Here is a 23,929-nt window from a genome sequence, read left to right as displayed (position 1 = left end):
TTAATTCAACAGCTATTACACAGTATTTGTTTAAATGCTTGAAGATATTAGTTTCTGTATTTCAAACAGCTCTTTGAAAGGACTAACAATAATCTATACTCTATATAATCTAGCCAGTTCACCAGTGGTTTTCTTCTGCCTCTGCTTTTTTTCTGAATTTTATCATGACAAACATTAAGTAAAAAATGCATGCACATTATGTATAATGTGTTTTTAAGGTGAAAAGAGCTGTACAGTTTTGTGCAGGAATGTATTTGCTTGAAATGTGCAAAGGTTCACAGTATACAGAATATTTAAGATATTTAACAAACACAGTAATAAAAAGGTAAAAGGTGTGTGTTAATGTAATGCAAAGAGTCAGCTGACCCTGCATTAATGTAACATGTAGGGTCTGGGTGGGTGGATGGGGAGAGTCAGTGTCAGAGGGGCCCTGGGCCTTGTTGTTGGTAAAATGTTTTTGTGGTGTGAGGTTCTGGTCCTGATGGACTGCAGAGGGCAGTTTGTCAAGCACAATCTTCAGGTCCTGGAGAGATTGCAGCCAATCACCTTCTCTGCAGACCGAATGACACGCTGCAGTCTGCCTACAGGATGAGGAGGAGGTGAGGATGGATTCAAAGATGGAGGTGTGGAAGTGCACCATCATTGTCTTTGGCAGGTTGGGAGGTACATCCTCTGCTGGCTTTTCTTGATGAGAGAGCCACTTCATGAATCCCACGAAGCAGAAAGGCTCCACAGTGTCAACTGAGGAGCTGCACAGGGTGATGGGGCTAAGGCAAGGATAAGTTCCCTGTGAGATCCACAACCATCTCCTCTGTCTGTAGAACATTGAACTCAACAAGTTGTTCTGGCTACACCAGGTCACAATATAATCAATCTCCCACCTGTAGGTAGACTCATCCGCATTGGAGATGAGTCTAATTTTATGTGTCATCCCAAAATCCTGACCTATGATATATATTTCTATTTTATATACTTATTTACACTATGCAGTCATTGGTCCTGATGAATGTAGCATTCCATGTAATCTCTGTGACTACTCCGAGTCGATAGGGGGCGCGCTTACACGGAAAGGTCACCGGATATCTCATCCTCAAGCAACAACAAAAAGAGGCTGTGTTGAAGTCGCAGTCATTAACGAAACCCACATATTTGTTCACGTTTCTTACTTTGAATTGTTTTATATTTAGCACTACATTGGTCCCCGTGAGGAGGATGGGCCGCAGCAGGAGCAGGACTCCTCCGAGACGAGGTAAGGCAGCCATGCTAGGAGCTAACTGAGCTAACGGTAACGTTAACAGTACGTATGGTTAGCCGGCAGCACACGCACTGAGCACGACGTCCAAACCTATAACAACAACAACAACAACAATAATAATAATAATAATAATAATAAATAACAATGTCATAGTTCTTTAGGTAAATTGGCGAGCACATGTTCCCACCGTAGCTAGTTATGTAGCGTAGTTATTGAACATGAGTCACAACAGATGAGGCCAACACTCTGCAGGATTTGTGCACATGAATTAATTCCTTTTTTTTTTTTTTTAAATGTCTCTCGTTAAATTAAGACTGTCAGATTAGCAGCAGAGTTAAGTCGTATCAGGATTCTTACAGGCCAATATTTGTGGATACAAATCAGGATGAGTGTTTCATGCATGCATGTCGTCTCATCTCTGGTTTGTCCGACATTAAATCCTGCTGGTGGTGGCTGAGGGTTACATCTGTCTACACAATCGACAGTTTTCACATCAATTAATTTGCCTTTCATTTTTCAGTGTGAACAGCAACATGCTCTCTCTGTTCTCCGAGTTTATACTGGTTTATCTGTACGTGATGATTCATAGGAAAGGATCAATATGGGTTGATAGCAGAGCCTTATTACCTGAAGTGATTAAAGAAATGTGTCATGACAGTGCTGTAGTATTAGTAACACATGTACACCTTAACAATGTGTCTTCACTGTCCAAAGATATATAGTTCAGTTGCCTTGTGGCATACATGTCTTTGTAAAGGAAAACTATACATACAACAGTAATGTATAACATCAGGTATCGTATATTTATATATCGTATATTTTAAAATCTCATTCCTTCCTTTGCCACAGAGAGGAGGCGTTCCCGCTCCACTTCACGGGAGCGCGAGCGAAGAAGAAGGGAGAGGGATCGCTCTCGTTCTCGAGATCGTGATAGAGACCGCCGCAGAAGTCGCTCAAGATCTCCTCACAGGAGGCGTTCGAGGTGAGTGTGTGTCTCTCAGGGCCTCGTCAACCTCTGAAGAATAAGTGAATTTGTCTGCAACCCAAATAGACTTAAATAAAGCAAAAACAGTATTAATCGCGTGTCTGCCCTCAGCAGTCGTAACCCGTCCTGTAGCCATCTTTGTGTTTCCTCTGCAGGTCTCCTAGACGTCATCGCTCGTCCTCCCTCTCTCCTATGAGACAAAAAGACAGACGTGATGATGAGCGCAAAGACGGCAAAGAAAAGACGACGAAGCCCATTCAGATCTCAGGTATTAGATGAATCATATTCATCTCTTTGCTATATTCACACAAAGTTCAGCCTTTTCTGTGTTTGTGACAGTTCCATGTGCATTCATGTTTATGGCAAAACACCCTCATTTCTGTGACAGAGGAGGACATGCAGGGCAAAACCGAAGAGGAGATTGAGATGATGAAACTGATGGGATTTGGTTCCTTTGACAGCACCAAGGTGAGAACACAAGGGTGTCTTATGTTATGCAGCCACAAGGAGGTGCACTTAATCACAAATAAAGTTCATTGTATTCGTCTAAACTGAAGATGGGTATACAGTTTGTATTGGTTTTGGTGGACTATCACAGTGCATCGCCACGGTGAATGCCTGCAGCCTAGGTTCAGAGTGGGTAGTGATCCATGCGGTGGTTAACATTCACATGTTGTGTTTTTTGAAGGTATGATGAAGGTCATGACTCTATTGCAACGTTATATCTATCTATGTCAGTGTTGTAGTCAAGCAACTAAACCAGGACCAAGTCACGACCAAGACGAGCGTATCGAGACAAGGACAAGACTTTAAGGAGATGAGACCAAGTCAAGACCAAGACCAGACAGTATATGGCCCACTTAGGTGGCTAATATTCATCAAAAATTCTTTAGGTGAGGGTTGCTACATTGAGTCGCCTTCGAGTTTGAATGCTGTTTTGCAGTTTACATCTGTCTGATAACTCCTTCCAGACAGTTACCAAATAAATCAGAAAATGCACAGGCAACTAAGTGACATCCCTGCAGTTGTGGTTTAAACTAAAATCCAGAGTCTTGTTTGTCTGCGACTGAGACAAGGCAGAGTGAAAATGCAGTTGATTGAGATGATCGAGTGAATGAGACCGGGGCCTTTTTTTAAAAGTCGATCGGGTACTACAACACTGCTATAGACAAAAGGTGATAAATGTACAAATCTAAATCCAGGATAACTTTTACTCTTTGTCCTCCACAGCTAACGTGACACTTATTTTACATCATCTACAGTACATGTAGCTGCTTTACAGGCAGGTTTCCCTTGTTTCAGGCTTTTGTCAAAAGCTGGAAGTAATTCACTGTGAAGCAGTTGCAGGCAGGCCACTGAGCTTTAGCTTCTTTGCTGACAGAAATTTCTGATAAAATTATTTTAAAACTTTTTTCAGCACATCCTCAGTGTCATGAAATGCACGTTGGATTATTGTTTTATCTGTCAAATTAAACTTAAAGACCATGATGGTCTTATTTACCAAAGTGAATCGCACAATTCACAATTGCTAATTCAGCCATACTTCTCAGTTCATTTACAGCTCATCTTCCAAATGATCTCACGTATTTTGTAAATAAAAGGAGCAAGTCAAGCATGGACTTCTACATTGTGTTTATTAATTATATGTCACTCTTTAACTTGAGATGTAATAAGGTGTGTTTTTAAATGTAAGAGGCATTGACATTGTTTTCACACAGGGGAGGAAATCCGACGGATCAGCCAATGCCCATGCTGTCAATGTGACCATGAAGAGAAAATACAGGTACGTCAACAATAAATGTTGCTGCAGCATCACAGCAGTATGGCACACAGCCACGGGCCATTTATTGACATCTTTCATAAGGCGTTGTTTTATTATATATCTGTCTTTTTCAAGTTATCCCCTGTTTGTTCTTGAGTTCAAACACCAACTTCTCAGTCCCATCGCAGTGAGCGCTCTCAATATCAACCCCTGTTAGCAGAGCCAATCACCTCTGCAGGTGTTTCTATGCAGAGATCCCAGCTCTCCCATTGGTGCTCAGTGATGTAATCTGCAAGTGTTGCGAGGGTAACAGTGATGTAATGTGTTTTTCATATATTTATTTATTTTTTTTTAGGCAGTACATGAACAGAAAAGGTGGATTCAACAGACCGCTGGACTTCATCGCTTGAAAGTATCAACAACTCATTGAGATAACCGAAAAACTTACCTCTGCTCTGCCCGTACAATAGTGGGAGAAGTGTTAGTTCAATTCTGTTCTGTGTGACGCAACAATTCTCTATATAGCTTGTTTTTCTAAGTGAACATGCATATGTAAATAATAGTGCATGCAGTATGATACAGCAAAGTATTGATAGAAACCCACTGTGGGCACAGTTCATGGAGTTTCTGCTTGTTGTGGTGTACTGAGTTTTTATTTGAAATAAAAGCATTTTAAAAATGTCATTGTAAAAACATTGCTTCTTGTAAATGTCTTAATACTTTTCTAATTCATGATGAATATGATCACTTCACTTTCTAAATATAACGTCACACACACACGCTTATGTTTTTCTGCTAAATGTCCTAATGTGTTCCTCACAGGCACTGTGCTATGAACTGCTCAATCAAATATTAAATGTAGTTGTAGCAGGAGGACGTTTTATAGCTCACACATTGATTGTGTGTTGTCGTTTGTTTTGCGTGGGTCCAGGTTGTTTTTTTCGTATTTGAAAATGGGCATCCGTCTCATTGTGAAGCAGGCTTTATACTGCTATCATGTTTCGGAAAGCTGTGGGCGTGTACGCCTGCGCGGATATATTTGTGACATCGACGCAGCGGACCAATAGCAGGAGAGCATGTGATTCTGTCCAATCCCCGAAGAGGAAATAAGACAACACCAGGGAAGCCAATCAATGCCATACACCGCGAAACAGCATGGCAAAAAGGCGTGTCCTCTGTCAGAAGCTGGGCGTTGTCACTTTAGCTCGTGGGCACTGTGGCCAATAGCGAATAAGATTATGAGACAGCAACCAATCACGGCGCACGGAGTGTGTAACGAAGAAACACCCCATTGTGGCTCAAAACAGTGCACCGAAGCCAATGCGAATTAGAACCAAAATGGCTGAACAAGGCTATTAGTAGCAGTCAGCGCTAACGCCCCCTCGACGATTGACGGCTTCAACGCCCAATAGGAGCATTAGTTCTCATGTCCAGTGTCCAATCATATCGCAGAACACAGGCGCTTTGTGGTAAAGTACAGTAGGTAGCTGTCGTTCAGATCAACAAGCCACTATTTTGGAAGCAGTTTGACAAACACTCAGTGTTTTTCAGTTGATGTCAGTCGCTATCTGTGTTCCCAGCGAGACGTGTCACGCGTGATCAGCGATAAACCAGCACAAAACTAGCCAGCCACATAGCCCTGAACCGATAAGGTTGGATGACATCGGCGGTTTTTTAACTTTAAAACAGCCAGCTCGTTTTTTTGTATCCATTTCAGATCAGGCAGGTCGGTGACAACTGAAAAAAAAGCCAGCGTTCTTGTTTTTGATTGGCTGAATCTTTACCGTTATACGACCGAGCTAGCAACAACTTTTCATCGTTCATTTAATAACTTGTCGTTTTTTTGTTGTTGTTGTTGTTGGCCATAACGGAACAACACTCGTCTTATTTCTATGTTAAGTCACGGTTCGTTTGGTTTTTGACAACGAGCCGCTTTTACTTGAAGAACTGCCCAGAAAAACAACGACATTTAAGCTAGCGAACATTTTTTGCTTTGAACAACGTAAAGCAGCCTTAGCCTGAGTGTTAGCGTCAGCCAGCTAACGCCAAACCCCGAACGTTACCTGAACGTTACCTGAACCATTTTACAACATTGAGGGGAGAGACTAGTTTGGCTTTTTAGAACTAACCGGTGCTGCATTCACGACCTTTTAACTTTTAAATAGCCCGTCTTATACAGTGCAGGAGTAACTCTTTAACGTTACCCCTTTTTAAAAAAATAAAATAAAAATAAATAACTGACAGAGCAGCGAGCCACCTGAGTGTGAGGAGAGCCAGTGGTAGGACCTGAAGCAGGTTGTGTACAGCCACGGAATCCCTCATCGGATTGTTACATTATCAGTGTTATTGTTGAAAATGGCGGCGATTGGACTGGTGCAGATGTTGATCGAAGCAGCTGAGTACCTTGAACGCAGGGAGCGAGGTAACGTGTGACTGCATTGTGTTTGTTGTTGTTGTTGTTTTTTTGTTTTTTGTTTTGTTGGTCTGCATTTGTGAAAAATTACAGTGACCCCCCCTCCCCCCCTTGAAGCACGCTAATTTATGCAGCTGTCATTTTAAAGCTATCCTCAGTCCTGTTGCTGCACTTGTTTTTTTTTTGTTTTTGTTTTTTTTACATGAAATAATAGAGCTATGCATTAAACACACGGACCTTTATCGCATTGAGCCGAATGCATCGCCCACACACAGAGAGAGGGTGTTAGTCAATACCCTGGTTATGTTTTTTGGCGTGTACTGCAAATGTGCAAAAAAAAAAATCACACGTGCACTTTTTTTTTTTTTAATCACGAAAGAATGAATGCATATGTGGCAGATATGGTCAGATGTGCAGGGAGATACTGTTTTCATGGAGGCCCCTCCTTTCCTTCTGTTGTGGTTTGCTAGTGGGGTTTATTCAAGTTCAAGATGACATCATTGTCCAGGCTGGGGGGGGGATACTGTATAAAGATACTGCATGAAATCCATTCATTGCATGCCCGCACTTCAGCGCAACACATTGCTACTGAATTCCAAAAGTCTTCCTATTCCTGGTTTGGCTTTCTTCATCGCCGTGGCTATATTTTGCAATGCCTAATATCTGGACATGTGACCACTATGTTGTTTATTCGCTTGCAGAAGCTGAACACGGCTATGCCTCCATGCCGCCCTTCATCAGCAGCCGGGAGAGGGAAAACTTGAAAAGGAAAAGCAAAAGCAAGAAAAACACAAGTAGCAGGTAAAGGCCAGTCGGCTCCTCGTGGCCAGGAAAATGTGGACTGTCATTTTGCAACTCTGCAACGAGCCGCTCATAATGTCCCCACTGAGTGTGTTAAGGGTTAACCCACAGCTCCCTTTTTTTGTTTTGTTTTTTTACCAATCACACTTAGAATTTCCAGTTCATGGTGACAGAATCTCATATGAGCACCTTTATCATCATTTTATTTGACACCTACATATTTCATACCAGAGTGTCATAAAATTCAACTCGGCACCCAGTCAAAAATGAAACCGTTCTAATTATTATTGAGAGATTTATTGTAATCATGATGCTCGAAACGGCAAGGAGCCTTTTGAGAGTTGGAAATGTGTATATGGTGGAATGGACTGGTTGCACAGCATACAGTTTGACCTGCCATAGCTGTATACTCACAGCTTTATTACTGGGTGGGTGGGTGCTTTTAATGGTGCAACTTTCAACAACACATGCTGTAGATCTGCATAGCACATTCATGTATTAGGCTGGTATTGCTGACAGATCCTCCCATAACGGACATGCACAGCATTGTTATGTAGACGGTTTTGTTTTTGCGAGTTCAAAATCCCAACGTGGACACCTCAGCACTAAAACTCTATACTTAATAACTAATTAGTGACATGACAGAAAAAGGGGCTCCGTTATTCCAAGCTGTGGCTGCACATGAGTCAGTCGTGTGTTTGAACTTCCCCAAGTCTAAAGCGTGTGACTGACAGCAGCAAACATCAGCCTGGCTTTAAGCGACTGGCCACTCTGTAAGGCTAACTGGGTCAGTCAAGGTGACTGCAGAAGACATTTTAGTGAATGTTAAGGGGGGTGGGGGTGTTCTGACAGCTCCAGTCACCTCAATGGAAACTACTGCACGCACACAGTGTACATACAGAGTCCATAACCAGATAAATCAGTCATATCAGGAGAAATTTGCACAGATCAACTTGGGCTCTGTGGTCAGAGTTTGGATTGTGTAATCTTGTGCAGGAGGACATCTGACTGTGTATTTGTGTAGCAATTTAGTGACTGTACAAGATGTACACTGAGGACACAGGACTCTGAGTACATTGATTGTCTCTGTGAAGAGATTGAAATGGCTCCATGATCTTTGTCACAAAAAAACGTCTCATGGAGTTTGTTTACGTCCACATGTATTTATGGACACGTGCCCATGAAGAGAATGTAAACAGATAAAAGTTGGTGTGCTCACAAAAATAGATTGGATGCATGAAGAGAATTGAATACAGGGTTTGGATGCCGGGCTCCGGTTCTTTATGGAAGCTGCTCGGTGGCGCATAAAACCGAAAAAGTTCGATTACCCGAATCTTCTGCATTGTGTGGCCCGTAGAGTAGGCGCACTAGAGACTTCCGCCAGCTGAGGTACTAACTTCCAGTTTAGCCCCCTGCTAACTTGCATGGGGGTTGTGACGTTCAAAGAAATGAATCCGCCGTCTTACAGTCGCTTCTTTCACAACGTATCACATCTTTTCGAACCGGTGTGCATCACGTGATGGACACCATTGCTGTCATTACACAGTTTGGCTGCTATGTCAAGTTCGCTTTGAAGCTCAACGCTGGATAGAATGTGGCAACTGATCAAAATAAATACCCTAAAAGGTTGAAGGCAGAGTTACAGATGAGTATCATGGCAGCCATGTCATAGAATCCATGTTTACCCATACAGATTCATTGCAGACCTTGCTTAAACCCATCAGATATGTTAGCCATAGGGACACATGAGTCTGTCATCCACCCTCCATTGGACTGTTCCTCTGCCAGAATGAAGCGTTGAAATGAGCATGCGGATCATTCGAGGTGAGGCATGTAAACCGGTTTATATATGGACCTTGTATATGTGAGAACATACAGTTCAGAGCACGACATGCTTAGCAGGTGCTTCAGCAGTTTCAGTGCTCGAGTCGTGATGATGTGGAACTAGGGCTGGGCGATATGGAGTCATATCTTGATATTTTTGTAGCTGAATGGCGATACTCGATATATATCGATATTTTTTCCGTGGCCGGATAATTTCATATTAATGGCCTGCCGGTAAGGCGCAGTCCCACCACTCATACTACAAATCCCACAATGCACTGCAACAGCTGACACACAGGAAAATATATCGATATAGATTAAAATATCGATATATCGCCCAGCCCTATGTGGAACTAGCTTTTTGTGACTACTGGCTGCTGCGGTTTGTCCTTGTTTCCGGTCATGAAACCTTTTAGCTTCCCAGCCGCTTCTTTGAGTGTTTACTGTTGTTTAACTACAAGGTTATGTTCAGCTTCATCAGACTGTGAACACTTCACACTATCAGCTATTACTGACAAGCTCAGCCTAGATGGTTCGGTTTGGTCTGGGATAGTGTTGGCTTGTGATCATTAATAGACCATATTGTTTTTTGTTAATTAATGGATCGGGTGTCACAGGTTTGTCTTTTGTTGACTGTAGAACAGGCAGCCATGTTTGGATTTGAAGCAGTTTAAGCCTGAATGTACAAGCCCCTCCAGTTACTGTTGTTTCTTCATGGCGTGGATGTGCGAGTAGTGGGGGAGGGGAGTCACTGTGTTTCTAGCGTATATGTGTGCATGTGTGTCAGTAGTAGTGACTTCCTCCCTCCCCCTCATCTCTCTCTCCCTCCCTCTCTCCTCACCCCCTCCCTCTGTGTCTTTCCTGCTCTGTTCTTCACTCTTAGCAGGCAATGGAGAGCACCAGCTCCTCCATTACATAGATGGAGAATCCTCCCCCACCCCACACACTCACTCTCTCACACATACACACTGTGTATCTACAGTGCACTGTGGAAATCATACAGTGATCTTGCCATCCTTGTTGAGCAGGCAAATGGAGTCTTTCCACGCTCTCCACCCTGTGTTGTTTTTCAAGCTAATGCGGTTGACTCGGGTGAGGCCACAGCGAGACTTCAGCATTGAAAACACAGGTCAATGGTAGATTACTGTAGAAGAACCTTGTTGTGGACCAAGCTGAAGGAAAGGTACACTGGTGAATCCAATACAATCTAATGGGTTCTTTAAATCTCTCCATCAAGGACCCACAAAGAGCTAATAGGACCAAGACTCCATTTAGAGATCAGTATGGGATTATTGAAGATCTGCAACTGCAACTAATTATTATATTAGTCATTCATTTTCTTGACATTGCCCTGACTGGTCAGTACCAAGGGACATAAACATCCACCACAAACATTTGAGTTGACATAAAAACTGTAATCAAAGCTGCAAGGAGCAGTTAATTTACCATTTTTTACAATGGTTGAAGAAAAGCGCAGATTTGGGAATTCTTACTTCTATTTGTTGACAGGTTCAGAGGTCTGGAGCCAACCCTCCTTAAAAGGTTTCATACAACCTGGATCTTATTCTATTCTAGTTTTGGGCGTCAATCTTGTTGCTTACATGTAAAGGGCAAGAAGAGCAAGAAAGTGATCAAAGATTTTTCCTCATATTTTCAGGAACAAATGAAGCCAAACTGATGAATGTTTACAATGGACATTTTGGTTAATAATTTTACACAGACCAGGCGCCAATCTCTGTGGCTGTGAAGTGACGCCAACGCAGAAGTGCCAATAACTGCAGTTCCTCAAACGTCCACTTGAGGCTGGCTCCAGAACGAGTCAATCTCCATAAACCCCTATGTTAAGAAGAAATAAACATGTTTGTGGTCTGGTACAAAAACATACTCATAACAACTGTACTTTTTAAAAACTTGCTCATTCAAACTATATTAAGGCCTAAAGTTACGCATAATTAGCTTTGCTGATTTTTAGATTAGCTGAGAGGCAGTACTACCAACATGGCAGCAGCCAGATTCTGAGCTTCAGAAACGTGTGAGTGATGTCACACACGCCTTCCATTCTTTATACTGACCCGCTTTCTGATTGAACTCAGACCTACTGTACCACCTGTAGTTTTGAAATGAAATTAACCTCTAAAAAAATCCAGTATTACAGGGGCAGTGTGTCAGATTTAGCGACAAATAGTGGTGTAGTTGCAGATTGAAACCCCCTCGCTTCACCCTCTCCTTCCTACAGTGAGGGAGAAACTACAGTGGCCATAAAACATGCAAAAAAGCAAAAGGCCCTATCTAAGGTCAGTGTTTGGGTTGTCCGCTCTGAGCTACTGTAGAATCATGGTGGCTCAACATGGTGGACTACACGGAAGAGGAGCCGCAGAATATAGAGTATAGAGATGTAAAGGTCTCCTTCTAAGCTAAGAAAAACATAAGTATTCTTATTTTTAGGTGATTGTACACTAATGAAAGTGGGAATGGATTCCAAGTTGTAGCTAAGAGCTGCCATTCTTCTCTGTGAGATGATTCATTTCCGGCCTTACACTGACTTGTGATGGAAATCATTGACATCCCAGCTATAAACGCAGGTTAAGTTTGTCCATTGCTAAGTTCTCTCAGTATTGAGAGCTTTCTGCAGAGAATTGGTTAGATGCAGAATATAATGATTATGCAATGTTATGATTTAGAGTAATATTATATAATCCAGTGTAATGACCAAGTGTGATGTAGTCAGTGCTCCATGTGCGTACTTGGTAGGGATCCAATGTAAATGTGCTCTTATGAAACAAGATCAAACCACACCAAATCTCCTCATCCCTTTAGTATTACTTAATATCAGCTGTCCCTTGTCACATCATGGCTGTGTTGGGTGGGGGTGTAGGGGCTTGTGGGGCTAGAGCAGGAGGTTGGAGGTGTCCCACAGCCTGAAATAAGTGGGATCATTTCCCTGCTAGCACTGTTGCGTCACAAGCGGCTGTCTGCTCTGCACAGGAATGCACACTGGCTAGAGAGAGAGGGGCCAAGTAAGATAAGAGAGCACCCAACACTGAAACAAGATGATGCCCCGCAACACACACACACACACACACACACAGCCATTACTGTTCAGAGGTTGCTACTGAGGACGGAGAGGAAGACATTATTTGTAAGTTTGGTCTTGAAGTTGTCAAATGTTGAAGTAAATCAGTGTGTGTGTGAGTGTGTCTGAGGATCTTGGCGTTGGTATCGTGACAGTGTTAGGCCTGCCAGAGCTGATGGTGCAGGGGTTATTTTGGGAGCTGGGGTGGGGGTGAGGGGTGTGAGGAAGGGGTCGGGAGGTCAGGTGGAGGTAGATGAGAGTTCAGAAATGCTCAGAGAGGACCTTCTCCCTACCCCCCTGTTACACCACCACCACCACCCCTTTTGTCGGGCCTACTACACTTCACCCCATTTCTGTATCCTCTCTATGTCCATGTCCGTGTGTGTGTGTGTGTGTGTGTGTGTGTGTGTGTGTGTGTGTGTGTGTGTGTGTGTGCGTCGGTGTGTGCTGCTGTAACACTGCAATGCAGAAGTCATGCTGGCCACTAGCACACCTCCATCTCTCAGTTTACCTTCGGCACGTTGTCTTCCCCAACCCCCAACCCCCACCCCTCTCAGTGCTACATGCACAGTGAATAATCAGGCAATATTGAAGGGGCATAGTCCCGTCTACTGCTGCTCCTGGCTTCTGTTTCTAGTTACTGTTACTATGTTTACCCTTGGCCTCCTCATCACGAATCTGAGTGCAGTCCTTTAAAAAAAGCACAAGTGTCCTCTGTAGAACAAGCCTCGGGCATCAGAATACCCAGCCTGTTCTTCTTATTTCCTAGAATCTCATTTTGTCAGCCGTTCTGACTGCTCATAAACTCCCACACAGCCTTTTCTCTCTCTCTCACTCCCCCGCAGTAAGGTCTTAGACTGCATTCATGGCACACAGAGAGGAAACCTTAGCCTGTTTAATCACTGGCTTTGTTATTACATGTGATTTCTAATATGTGTTTTATCTCCACAGGTCTACACACAATGAAATGGAAAAGAACAGGTATGTCAAAGTGTGTGTGTGTGCGTGTCTGTGTCTGTCTGTCTGTCTGTCGGAGTGTGTGTGTGCGCGTGTCAGTCGCTGTTCCTCAGTCCATAAGAATAACCAGCTCACACTTCTCACGGTCACCATGGAAAGAAAATAAATTATTAAATGGAAAATATCATCTTCTATTATGTTGCTTATAATCAGTTAAGTAAGGAGGATCGTTTTATCCTGAATTAAACTGAAAATAAAAGGAGGACATGGTACATAAATTCTATTTATTTTAGTATTCAGGATAAATAGAGAGTACATTCAAATACCAATGCTGTTCTGTGTTCTTGAAAAGGGCTTACTAAGATGAAACATTGTTGTTTTTCTTTGTTCAGGAACAAAATTTAAAATTTCACTTTGTTTCCAAAATATAATTTTTTAATATTGAATTATGGCCTGGTTATCCTAAGTAATCGAATATATATCAAATGTAGCCATTTTCTCTTAATTTTCTGTCTTCCTTTTTAAATCTTAATTCATTTAATTTACTTTTTTTTTTATCAATCTATGAATTCTATATTTGTGTATCTGTGCTGAGTTACAGTGGAAGGACAGAAATAAAGATACTTACTTCATATATAAAACACCTTTTGAAGTCTCATATCAGCTCCAGATTAACTTTTAGAGTGGGTTCTCCTCATCATTTAAACAGAAAGCACGTTACAAAGCGATCTCTTCACAGCCAGTATGACCAGGAGGAATGATTTATATGAAGCGTTCATAACGGCACCTGACCTATTTGAAGGGTTGTGAAGTTGTCCTTTTAATAAAATTGTGGGAGATGATTAGTAGTAGTAGTAGTAGTAGTAGTAGTAGTATACTGAATCTTCTGGACTTTGCACTAACACTCAAAACAAGACATTTTAGTCATCTTGTATTCAGCATTTTCTTAAACTTAATAGAACAAATTATTAATCAAGTAATAGAAATGACCATTAGCCACAGCCCTAATGATACTGATTTCAGTTCAGTGCTTAAAGGTTAGCTTTGTGCTAATAAAACCATTGGTTTCTCACCTCTTTCTGAAACTAATGACTCCATACAGCTTGTTCACAGCAGCCATTGTGACATGAAATAGTAGGTAAACACAGGTGTTACCAATGTTACTAATTAATTGAGGTGTCGTGGTGGTATCATGTGACTGAAGGTGCGATTAGCACTTGAGAGCAGCTGACCCTGTTTCAATAACTCACAGCTGGGCTGACTGTTTTTACTTTTCTGTTTACTTGGACTGGATGGGGAAATTTTTACATTTGTATTATTAGACTCTCTGCGTTCAGGAAAATGTAGGGGTGAGTAATCTGGCCAAAAATCGTGATCTGTTTCATTGTAATTACAATCCGTCATCTAAATTGTGATTAGTATTTTTTCAGTCAGTGACATTATGTGACGATTGAAAACAAAAGCAATACCACAATCTCTATGAGTCACCTGAAATTTAGATTTCGAACGCCTTGGATCAAAATCTCCATAACAAATCATCAGATAGTCCACCTGTCTGTTCGCAAGTAAATCACTTTGGTGACTCTTCCTCCACCACCATCATCAGGTCAGTGTTCTCCTTCATTTTAATTTCATTTAGTTTTAGTGTCAAAAACGGCAGTTCCTAAAACAGTCACTTGAGGATGGCTACAGAACGAGTCAGTCTCCATAAGTCCCCATGTTCAAATTCTGTCAAAGCAGAAACAAACATGTTTACAGCCTGGCACAGAAAACAGTTTTGGTCTCTATAGCTAATTTGCCCGTTCATGACAACTGTAGTGAGGGTGAACTTTTATAGAACTCACCTGAATGATATTAAGGCTTTAGTTTATGCAGCGCTGCATATTCTGAGCTTCAAGACAGCTCTTCAGAATCCTATGAGTGACAACATAGTCACGCTGTTCATTCTTTATACTGTCAGTGGTACTGTCTTTTTTTTTTTTTTGGCCATTGTCTAAGTCTCTGTCACAATGTGTTTCCATCCTGCCTGTGCTAGTTGATCCTAACCAGCAGCTCAGTGGACAGTCTGAATAATGTATAGCACTGAGGCCTGTGCCTGGGATTTAGCCCTCTGTGTGTGTGCATGTGTGAAGACCTCATACTCAGCAGTACGTCAAAATTATGACCAGAACCCGTCGTATCACACTTGAGAACATTCGCAGCCTTTAGCCAGTTTCTCCCACCGGTGGTTTGATGATATTAAAGCCATCACAGGCAGACGGTAAATTACTCATGGCGACCCTCCACTAGCAAAGCCAGAGAAGCGCACCCATCCCCCCCTCCTTCAGCTTTACTGGCTCAGTGAAATCTCCACACACATTCAAAGTCCTATTTTGTACACGTCCCCTCACCTCTGTCAGTGCACACAGCCAAGAGTGTTTGTTAATGTCTACGTAACACGACTCCAGCCACCACCACGCCTTTTTTTTCCCTCCCAGCTGGTCAAAGGCAGTTACTGTTGAGGGGGTCAGTGGGTGAGAGTGATGACAGTGGGGTGATTTACTGCTGGTCAGACAAAGTCACGCTGACTTCGCTGTAGTTTTTAGTTTGTAGGTCTAGTTTTGGAGAGGCTTCTGCAAGACCAACCAATTGGGGTTTTTCATGGGACGACTCGGTTGCAGGTACACTCCACTTGTGCGTTTTCATCTCGGCGCACTCGGACCAGTCGTGTGCATTTAAGAGGACACAAGTGTGAAATTAGGGCAGAGAAATGTAGGTCCTTGCCTTAGGCTGACGAGCCTTGTAGCTCCACATACATACTCACCTATTGACACACTGCACTGAAGCAGCACACTGAACCAGAATAACCTGTTGCTGAGAAAGCGACAGCTACGCCCATCAGCTTTTTCTCTCATTCAGACACCATGTGACCCACGCTGCTCGTCAGCATTGTTTAGCAAACATTAGCTAGCCCTGCTGATCCTTCATTATGTCAGAACAACATAGTCAAAGACAGTCCTGCATTATGTAATGTCAGTCTGCATGCCCTATGCACTGAGTCAGCTGTGAAGCAGGCACTTGGTTTCAGCTGCTTCGTGTCTGTGTGTGTTTTTAGAAGAGCAAACCACAGGCAAATTAGTCTTATTCTCTCTCTTGTGGACTCTTCCGGCAGTGACGCCCACATCAGGATTACCTGCAGCCGACGATAAACCAACAGCTCATCCAGCTGCCCAAAATAAACATTTTTACACTCACTCTGAGGGAGAGTCTGACGTGCACACACCCACTCGCTCTCAGGCAGCACGTACACACTCCACCGAGGCTGGAGCTAGAGGTGTGTGTTACGTAACAGTCAAGTGGGGGGGTCAAGTGGTTGCAAACACCCACCGGACCTTAGCAACCGCTGAGACTGCCAACTTAGAGCTTAGAGTGGGGTAATGGGTTGGGGGTGTTCTAGGACAGGTGACATTTAAGAATGAGATCAGATCAGAACATCTGTCATGTGTGATCTTTAGATTTCTGTTTCTTTTTTCTTGTTGAGGGAGGATTTGTACACTGTTGCTCAAAGAAATATCGTATGGATGCAACAGTAAGTGGGACCAACAGGCAAGAGGTAAATAAAGACACGTTAGTTCATATAGAGACGTTCCTGTGCAGATCAGCCACTGAAACCCAAATTCACGTAACCGTAAACATCTGAAAGTATTAGGAGTTAGTTTCGATCCAGATGAGAAATATTGTCATTTCCTTTTCTGATACTGGTTTCGAATTGGGTGTGGTTATGCAAGCAATTAATAATTGATTAATGAATTCACAGACCTTTCTGACCTTACTCCATCTGCCTCAAAGCCAACCGGAGCCTCGCTACACACCCCAAAAACATAGACAGCGCTTCACCTCCTCCAACCCTCGTGTAATAAAGCTCGAAATTGTCAAACTATCATTACAGTAATGCCGAACCGTTACAGCCAGGGTCGTTTGTGCTTATTCCTGCAAGTAACTACAAACCGCAGTGAACCCACCTTACTAATGTTACAGTACGACCAAAAGTATCAAAAGGATGCTGAAATAACTACATCATGACGGAGATCTTGACTCACTGTTGCACACTTTGTATTAGTGACACATTATGGACCGAAGCTAGTTTCACTAGTTTCTGTGGATAATATTTGTTCACTTTTTGAATAAACATTCATGAACTATCATTCAGGCCAAATCTTACATATGGCTCTTTGAGTGATTTCTCATAATGAGCTATTTGAATATTTCTTTGGTACAGCCCAACATCTGAGGAACTAGTAGTACAAAATCATAGTTATCTTATGTTATCTCATGACACGTTCCTATAGAGCAGATCTAGACTACTCGCCAACAAGTCCACCAGTAGCAAGTACATGGCAACAGTGGCATGCAAAAACTCCCTTTTAACAAGCAGCAACATCGTCAACATATTGTTGACAATTGTCGTATTGAGTGTTGGCATGCCAACATTTGCTAGTTAGCACTAAACACGAAGTACAGCTGAGGCTGATGGGAATGTTATCAGCTTTGCAGAGATAAAATCGTCAGAACCCCAAAGTATTGGAAGAACTGAAGTTTTGACCTGATGATGGAAAAAGACAAAAAGTTACACAGGGACATGGATACCCGCACCAAATTTTATGATAAATGCATCCAATCAAGATTTCTCACAAATGTCAACTACATGGTGCTAAAGGAAAAAAAACTCCATCTAATAGTTGATGAGATCCTTGGAATGAAGCCAAGCTTTCAACCACATCTTCCAGTCTTCATCAGGAGAAAAGGAACTGCCATGATGTGATAGCTAAGTTCATCGTCGTGCAACCACAGCTGCATACAAACATCGCCTGTTTCGACTGAGCAAACTCCCCACACTGATAAAGACCGTGAGATACAGTTGAAAGCCCCTGAAGAAAGTTAGGAAGTGGACCTCGATGTGCCTGATGTGAAAAAAACTGAATCATGTTCTCATCTCTCTCTCTCTCTCTCTCTCTCTCTCTCTCTCTCTCTCTCTCTCTCTCTCTGTGTTTCTTCTCCTCTGTCTTCAGACGGGCACATCTACGGCTGTGTTTAGAGCGCTTGAAATCCCTCGTTCCCTTAGGACCAGATGCTAACAGGCACACCACCCTCAGCCTGCTGATGAAGGCCAAAGATCATATCAAGGTGCGTCTGTACATCTAAATATATATATGAGTGTGTTTGGTACTCAGCTTATCTGTGTGAAGAGGGCAATTTGTTGAGCAATGTGAGGTGTAAGTAGATATGAATTGTTTGAGTGACTAAAGGCACCAAAGTGACACACGCTCACACACTCAACATTTTTCACAACGTCTCCTTAATTGTGTTGTTTGTCTTGGCACCCTGCAGAGGTTGGAGGAGAGCGATAGGAGAGCTCAGCACACCGTGGAGCAGCTACAGCGGGAGCAGAGACACTTGAGGAGGCGTCTGGAGCAGCTGGGGGTGGAGCGGACCCGCATGGACAGCACCGGCTCCACCCTGTCCTCCGACAAGTCCGACTCTGACCAAGGTGAGCCTCCGCACAGACCATTTGCTTCCTAACTCGGTAAACCTGAATAAATGTTGTTTTTAACAATCCTCGTGTTCCAACAGAGGACCTGGATGTGGATGTAGATGTGGATGTGGAGGGGACGGACTACCTGCTGGGTGACCTGGAGTGGAGCACCAGCAGCGTGAGTGACTCAGGAGACGAGCGAGGCAGCCTGCGCAGCAGCTGTAGCGACGAGGGCTACTCCAGCGCCAGCCTGCTGCGCCTGCAGGACACTCAGGAGAAGGCCAAGCAGCTGGGCTGCAGCCTATAGACAGCACCGCTCACCCACCCAACTCTCACCTTCACCCCTCAGCCAATCCTGTCCCAACATTGTCTCACCACCCCTCCCCCCTCCTCCCCTCCCCTCCCCTCTCCTCGCTCCCCCCCCCTCCACCAGGACTGATCGAGTCTTCGGCCTCACCTGCAGCCGAGACTCTACGGACTTCCTGTCCCCACGGTGACTTCCTTTTAGACTGCGACACCTCCAAGACAGCCGCCCACATCCAGCACATCATCAGCGGTCAGTCTTTAAGGGCGTCACCCGCTCTCCTCTGCACCAATCAAAACGAGGGATTTAAAGACACTCCACCCCTCCGTCTGTCCGTCCGTCCATCAGAAACACAAGTTTCAGCCAGAGAATGTTACCACACAATATCCCACTGCCTCTTTTTCTATGCCTCAAGAGCCATGGGAAGCACTTATGAGATTTCACACACAATGAAACGCACACACACACACACACACACACATCCCCCTTCATTGCTCATAGTTGTCCAGTGAGACCGAGTCCTCCAAAAGGTGTGACACTGACATGACGTGGGGCTTTTTTTTGTTTTGTTTTGGTTTGTTTCTTTCCCGCCCTGCTCACCAGTCGACCAGCCGTGCATGGTATTTTGCACTTAAAAATGCTTTTGTGAACACAAACGCTGTCTCTTCAACACGGCCCCAAGGCCCCAACCCGACTCCAGCGAGCTTTAAAAAAAAAAATTATAATAAAACGGTGTAGCAGAGTTTGTGTACACTAAAGTATGACTGCGTGGCGTTAAACCATCGGTGGGGGGCAATAGGTCCTTTAGTACCCAGGCTTTGGCGGGTAACCCCTGTAATTTTATGTCCACATCTGCCATCCAGAGGGAGAAGTTAACACAACAACAACAAAAAATATATATAAATATATATATCGTGCAGCATGAGATTGTGATTGGGTCGGGGTGGGTTTGATGTTTTCTGCCTCTCTCTCTGACGACGGTGGCGCTTTTGCAGCCTCCTTTTATCATAATGTGTGTATGTCACGTCTGAGCCTGGCGACAACGAAGGGGTCACTAGCAGGTTTGGAAACTCTTTGAACACCAGCCACCAGGCCGAATGCTGGTATATTTTGGCAGGTGCTGGTACATTTTTTTGTACACTACTTCTTCACTGCCCCCGTTCACCAGGTATTAACAGAAAGGGAAGAGCCGATCTACTGAGAGCCGGTCAAGAGACTGGAGCACATTCCAATATGTAGAGAGGACAGGCAGCGGAGACTTGACGTTATTATTATTATTATTATTATTATTATTATTATTATTATTATTATTTTATTATCATTATTGTTGTTGTTTTTGCAAGTGGATGTTCCTGCCAATTATTTATGAAGGGAGAGTTTGAGACGAGACGAGCCGAGCCGAGTCACCTTGAAACAGAACGACTGGCTTCAAGTTTTCGGTGGGACACGATGAGAAGGTCCGAATCGTTTTGTGTGTGTGTCACACGTGAAAAGCACGGACATGTTCAAACCACAGATTTTCCCTCCTTTGCCTTGCGTTCATAGCTATTTATTGTCTCTGCAAAGATGGACACCTTTTAATGTAAATAGGTTACAGAAAGAACTCTACATCTTTCAACAAATGTATTTATTAGATATACTAAATATATAGAGAATATATATATATATATATAAATATAAATATATTTAATTAGTCATAGCCTATGTTCTTGTGAGGTTTATTGAGAGTTTCCTACGTGTAGTTTGTTTGCACAGCCTAGTCAATCCATAGAATATTTAGAAATGTTTCTTGTGCCTCAAGGCTTTTGTGTCTGTTCAGGATTCGGCACGGTGCTCCTAGAAGATGAAATGTTTTCTTTGTCGTTGATGATAATTTTTTTTAGCTGTTTTCAAAGCCAGCTTTACCCTTTAACAGGGGAAATAAAAGGACAAAAAAATCTGAATAATTTCTTTAAGAATTTCTTTAAAAATGATAAAAGTGAGAGGAGCCGGTGGTTTAGGTTGAAGGTGGAGGCAATTTATTTTATTTTATTAAATTTTTTGGCAAAGCTGCGTTGCCCTGCTCGGGATCTCGGGCTGTGGAGAAGAGGATCGCAGCTTTTTGAATGTAGACATCCTCGAAAAACCCGCAAACGTAGCGCCATGGGAAACGTCCTCCCCGCTTCCTTTTACGATCCACCACCTTTGCGAATCTCTTGTTAGAGCATGAAGATGAATCAGAAAAATAGATAGAGGATTGTTTAGTCTTTGATTGTGCAATGCTGCTTTTTTTTTGGGGGGGGGGGGTCATATTTTTAAAAACCCTTTCAAACGGAGAGGAACTGTGTAGCCACGCTATAAGAAGGGGACTAAAGGGGAAATGTATTGAAAAGTAGGTGTGAGTGAGCAGGTGTGTTCGCTGAAACGTCATCTGTCGGTGCGTGCATGAGTAATACGGTGTGTGAGTGTGTGCGTGTTTATTTCGTCACTGTCTTCAGAGAGAAATTTCTTGGGGTGGTTTCAAAAAAAAAAAATGTAAGGTTCTGTTTCTGTTCTGGTTTTCTATTCATTTGTTTAAGAGGAAAATGCAAAAAAAACAAAAAAACAAGTCCACTTGAATTCATGTGTTAACCTAAGCATTAGTTAGCGTGTTTCCTGTATGTGAGCGTGACTCCCTCCTCCACATGCAACAAGCAGTGTGTCAAGCACCCACACCTCCCTTACTCCTCCTCCTCCTCCGTCCCGGTCTCCCCCTTTTCCACCTCCCAGGTGCTCTCGGCATCTGCCTTAAGAGGCAGGTGTGGATTCTCTCAAAGAACAAGACTACAGTCAGACCAGTTGTTTAAGCTACAGGTTTCAGCATCAGGGGAAACTCGTGTTCATGTGTATAATTGGTTGTTTTCTTTTTGTTTTTTGTCCCTGCATACAAAAGTGGCAAAAAAAAATGCCTTAAAACAGCAAACACATGTACGACCTAACAGGAGTGTATATGATATGAGCGATGAGTGTAATATCCACATGTATCACAAAAAAAGGCCATTTCTTTTCATTGTGACGGTCTCAGGCGTGGTGCTTTCATGCATTACACGAACAAACACACGAAAACCAACACAGACAACACCGCGTCATAGCTCTACCAACATCATCGTCGCCTGCTGCCTTTCTCCTCAGAAAGGTCACACGTCTGTTTATTGAACAATAACTCAAAGGAGAGCGTTTTGTGCACTTACTTTTTAAGAATTGGAGAATTTGGACACTGTCTAAAGAAATCACTTCAAATGTGGGGGAAAAAAAAAACAACCTTTGAACATGAATTGTGGAGCAGCAATTTATATTTGCCATTGATATTAAAGGAATAAAACATTTGAAACCCTTGTTTACCTACCTAACACCTTGTCCTTGTTTTTATTTATCATGCACTAATTATATTCAAAGAACAAATGAAGGCTTTAACTGAGAAACCCACACACCGCTTTCTCATACAATGGCTGATCTTCATGTAGAGGTTCAGTTGACAGTAATGAGGAAGGGTTTTTTTTTGCACATCAGATGAAAGAGATCCTCCACGGGGGGGTGGTTGATCCTCGCCAGCCATCCAGTGTGTTTTCAGAGTAATCTGCTGGCCAAATCCCAAGTTTGTATGAGCGTAGCCATCTGACTGCTGCTCAATAACCAACACGCACACACAAAGCTAGAGAAGGAGAAGAAAGAGGGGGATGGACGAGCATCTTTGAAAAGCATCCCGCATCCCTTCTGGAGCTGTCTGACTGCTGAGGGGGAGGGGAGCCACCAGCCCTGTAATGCCTTGTTAGCTCCAGAGCTATTCCAATGTACTGTAGCTCTTAGATTTAGACTGGTCCATTCAGGATCAAGGGCATGTATTCTCCACTATCTGCATGATATAGGGACACTGACAATAATACCTGATATTTAAAAGTGAATGATTGATACTGTTAAACACCCACACACATGATAATATTGTGTAAATAATCCAGCACCTCTTAAATCCATTTCAATTTCCGCTTTATGTTTCACACCCCAACACAGCAGGTGGTAAATAAGCACCTTAACACCGGATGCCTGTGTTACATTTGAGTGTAATTTAATTTCAAAAGTTAAATCTGAATTTGATTGATGGCCATGATAATCATGTAGTGATAATCTTTACAGCTCTAATCTACACCCAAATGCCTCTATTCATAGAAGATTCATAGTTTCTGACCTCACATTCAGCCACTATTCTGCTGTTTAGAGCAGTGAGTCTCAGTCTAGGGGGTCAGGCCCACAATGGGGCCACAAAATAAATAGCGTGTAAAAGAAAAAATGATTGTTTGATTGAACTATTTTTTGATGTTCCTCTAATTTTTTTTTTCTCGTGAATGACTGGTTAATAAGATCTGTGATTGGATTGCTCCAGATATTTATAGTTGAATGCATCACTAAGTTTGTGTCCTTCCTCAGAGTAATATTTCTATTTAACTATGTTGTGTAAAAATAAGAATTGTGTTTTCGTTTTCTTAGAATGAGCCTTTTACATTTACAGAGGGAGGTCCCCTTCTAAAGGACTCCACCATGTTGCACCAACATTTTGCTACAGTAACCCAGAGCACACAAACCTAACATTGGTTTTAATCAGAGCCTTTCCAGGTTCACAGACTTTCTCGCCCACCGTAGTTTCAAGCTTGCATGCAAGTGATATTCAATTGGATGCAATCATAAAGAAATGTCTTAGCTAATAAAGACCATAAACAGTAAAAATATGGACATTGCACCCGTTATGAAGCTCAGAATGTGGTGGCTCTAAATATCGGTAAAGGCGTGGATCATCGGTGGACCTGAGGTGGGCTGAATGAAACCTGGGTGCCCAACAAGCCATCTGTAAACAGGATGTCACTGTAGCAATAATTCCAAAGGTTGCAGGTGGTAAATCCTGTAACACTCATCCTTTACAAATGTATGTGTTTCTTTATTTTGTATGCATGCACGAATAATATAATGTAAATAATAATAATAAAGTTTGTTACAGAGTTAAGAGTCAGTTTTCAGAATGATCTAATAATGCTA

At 42.7% G+C, this 23,929-nt stretch overlaps 2 protein-coding genes across 3 annotated transcripts; both read left to right on the top strand.

Moving 5' to 3' along the window:
- Nucleotides 1-1,045: 1,045 nt before the first annotated feature.
- On the top strand, nt 1,046-4,695 carry snrnp27 (small nuclear ribonucleoprotein 27 (U4/U6.U5)). Of its 2 annotated transcripts, none has more exons than XR_003461369.1 (6): nt 1,046-1,249; nt 2,105-2,237; nt 2,396-2,508; nt 2,629-2,708; nt 2,979-3,133; nt 3,959-4,023. XR_003461369.1 is itself a non-coding variant. In XM_010738479.3 (6 exons), exons 1-6 carry the CDS (start codon nt 1,213-1,215, stop codon nt 4,410-4,412), a joined length of 483 nt encoding a protein of 160 aa, XP_010736781.1. In that variant the 5' UTR covers nt 1,048-1,212; the 3' UTR covers nt 4,413-4,695. The 2 variants fall into 2 exon arrangements, 1 of the variants encoding a protein (XP_010736781.1); XM_010738479.3 differs by lacking the exon at nt 2,979-3,133 and adding an exon at nt 4,358-4,695 and having other exon boundaries at nt 1,048-1,249.
- Nucleotides 4,696-5,342: 647 nt separating this feature from the next.
- On the top strand, nt 5,343-22,254 carry mxd1 (MAX dimerization protein 1). Its single transcript, XM_010738480.3, has 6 exons — nt 5,343-6,424; nt 7,117-7,216; nt 13,065-13,094; nt 18,119-18,233; nt 18,438-18,597; nt 18,681-22,254. Exons 1-6 carry the CDS (start codon nt 6,358-6,360, stop codon nt 18,887-18,889), a joined length of 681 nt encoding a protein of 226 aa, XP_010736782.1. The 5' UTR covers nt 5,343-6,357; the 3' UTR covers nt 18,890-22,254.
- The last annotated feature ends 1,675 nt before the right edge of the window (nt 22,255-23,929 follow it).

The sequence above is a fragment of the Larimichthys crocea genome, chromosome III, assembly GCF_000972845.2.
Source record: "Larimichthys crocea isolate SSNF chromosome III, L_crocea_2.0, whole genome shotgun sequence".
NCBI classification, from domain to species: domain Eukaryota; kingdom Metazoa; phylum Chordata; class Actinopteri; family Sciaenidae; genus Larimichthys; species Larimichthys crocea.
The sequence above is the reverse complement of the archived record's forward strand: the minus strand, read 5'-3'. Positions and strand labels throughout refer to the sequence as shown.

Coding starts and splice junctions, on each gene's coding strand:
- snrnp27 (XM_010738479.3), top strand. CDS start 1,213: ATGGGCCGCAGCAGGAGCAGGACTCCTCCGAGACGAG. Junction 1,250..2,104: donor CAGGACTCCTCCGAGACGAG/GTAAGGCAGCCA, acceptor CCTTTGCCACAG/AGAGGAGGCGTTCCCGCTCC. Junction 4,024..4,357: donor ACCATGAAGAGAAAATACAG/GTACGTCAACAA, acceptor ATTTTTTTTTAG/GCAGTACATGAACAGAAAAG.
- mxd1 (XM_010738480.3), top strand. CDS start 6,358: ATGGCGGCGATTGGACTGGTGCAGATGTTGATCGAAGCAGCTGAGTAC. Junction 6,425..7,116: donor CCTTGAACGCAGGGAGCGAG/GTAACGTGTGAC, acceptor ATTCGCTTGCAG/AAGCTGAACACGGCTATGCC. Junction 7,217..13,064: donor AAGAAAAACACAAGTAGCAG/GTAAAGGCCAGT, acceptor TTATCTCCACAG/GTCTACACACAATGAAATGG.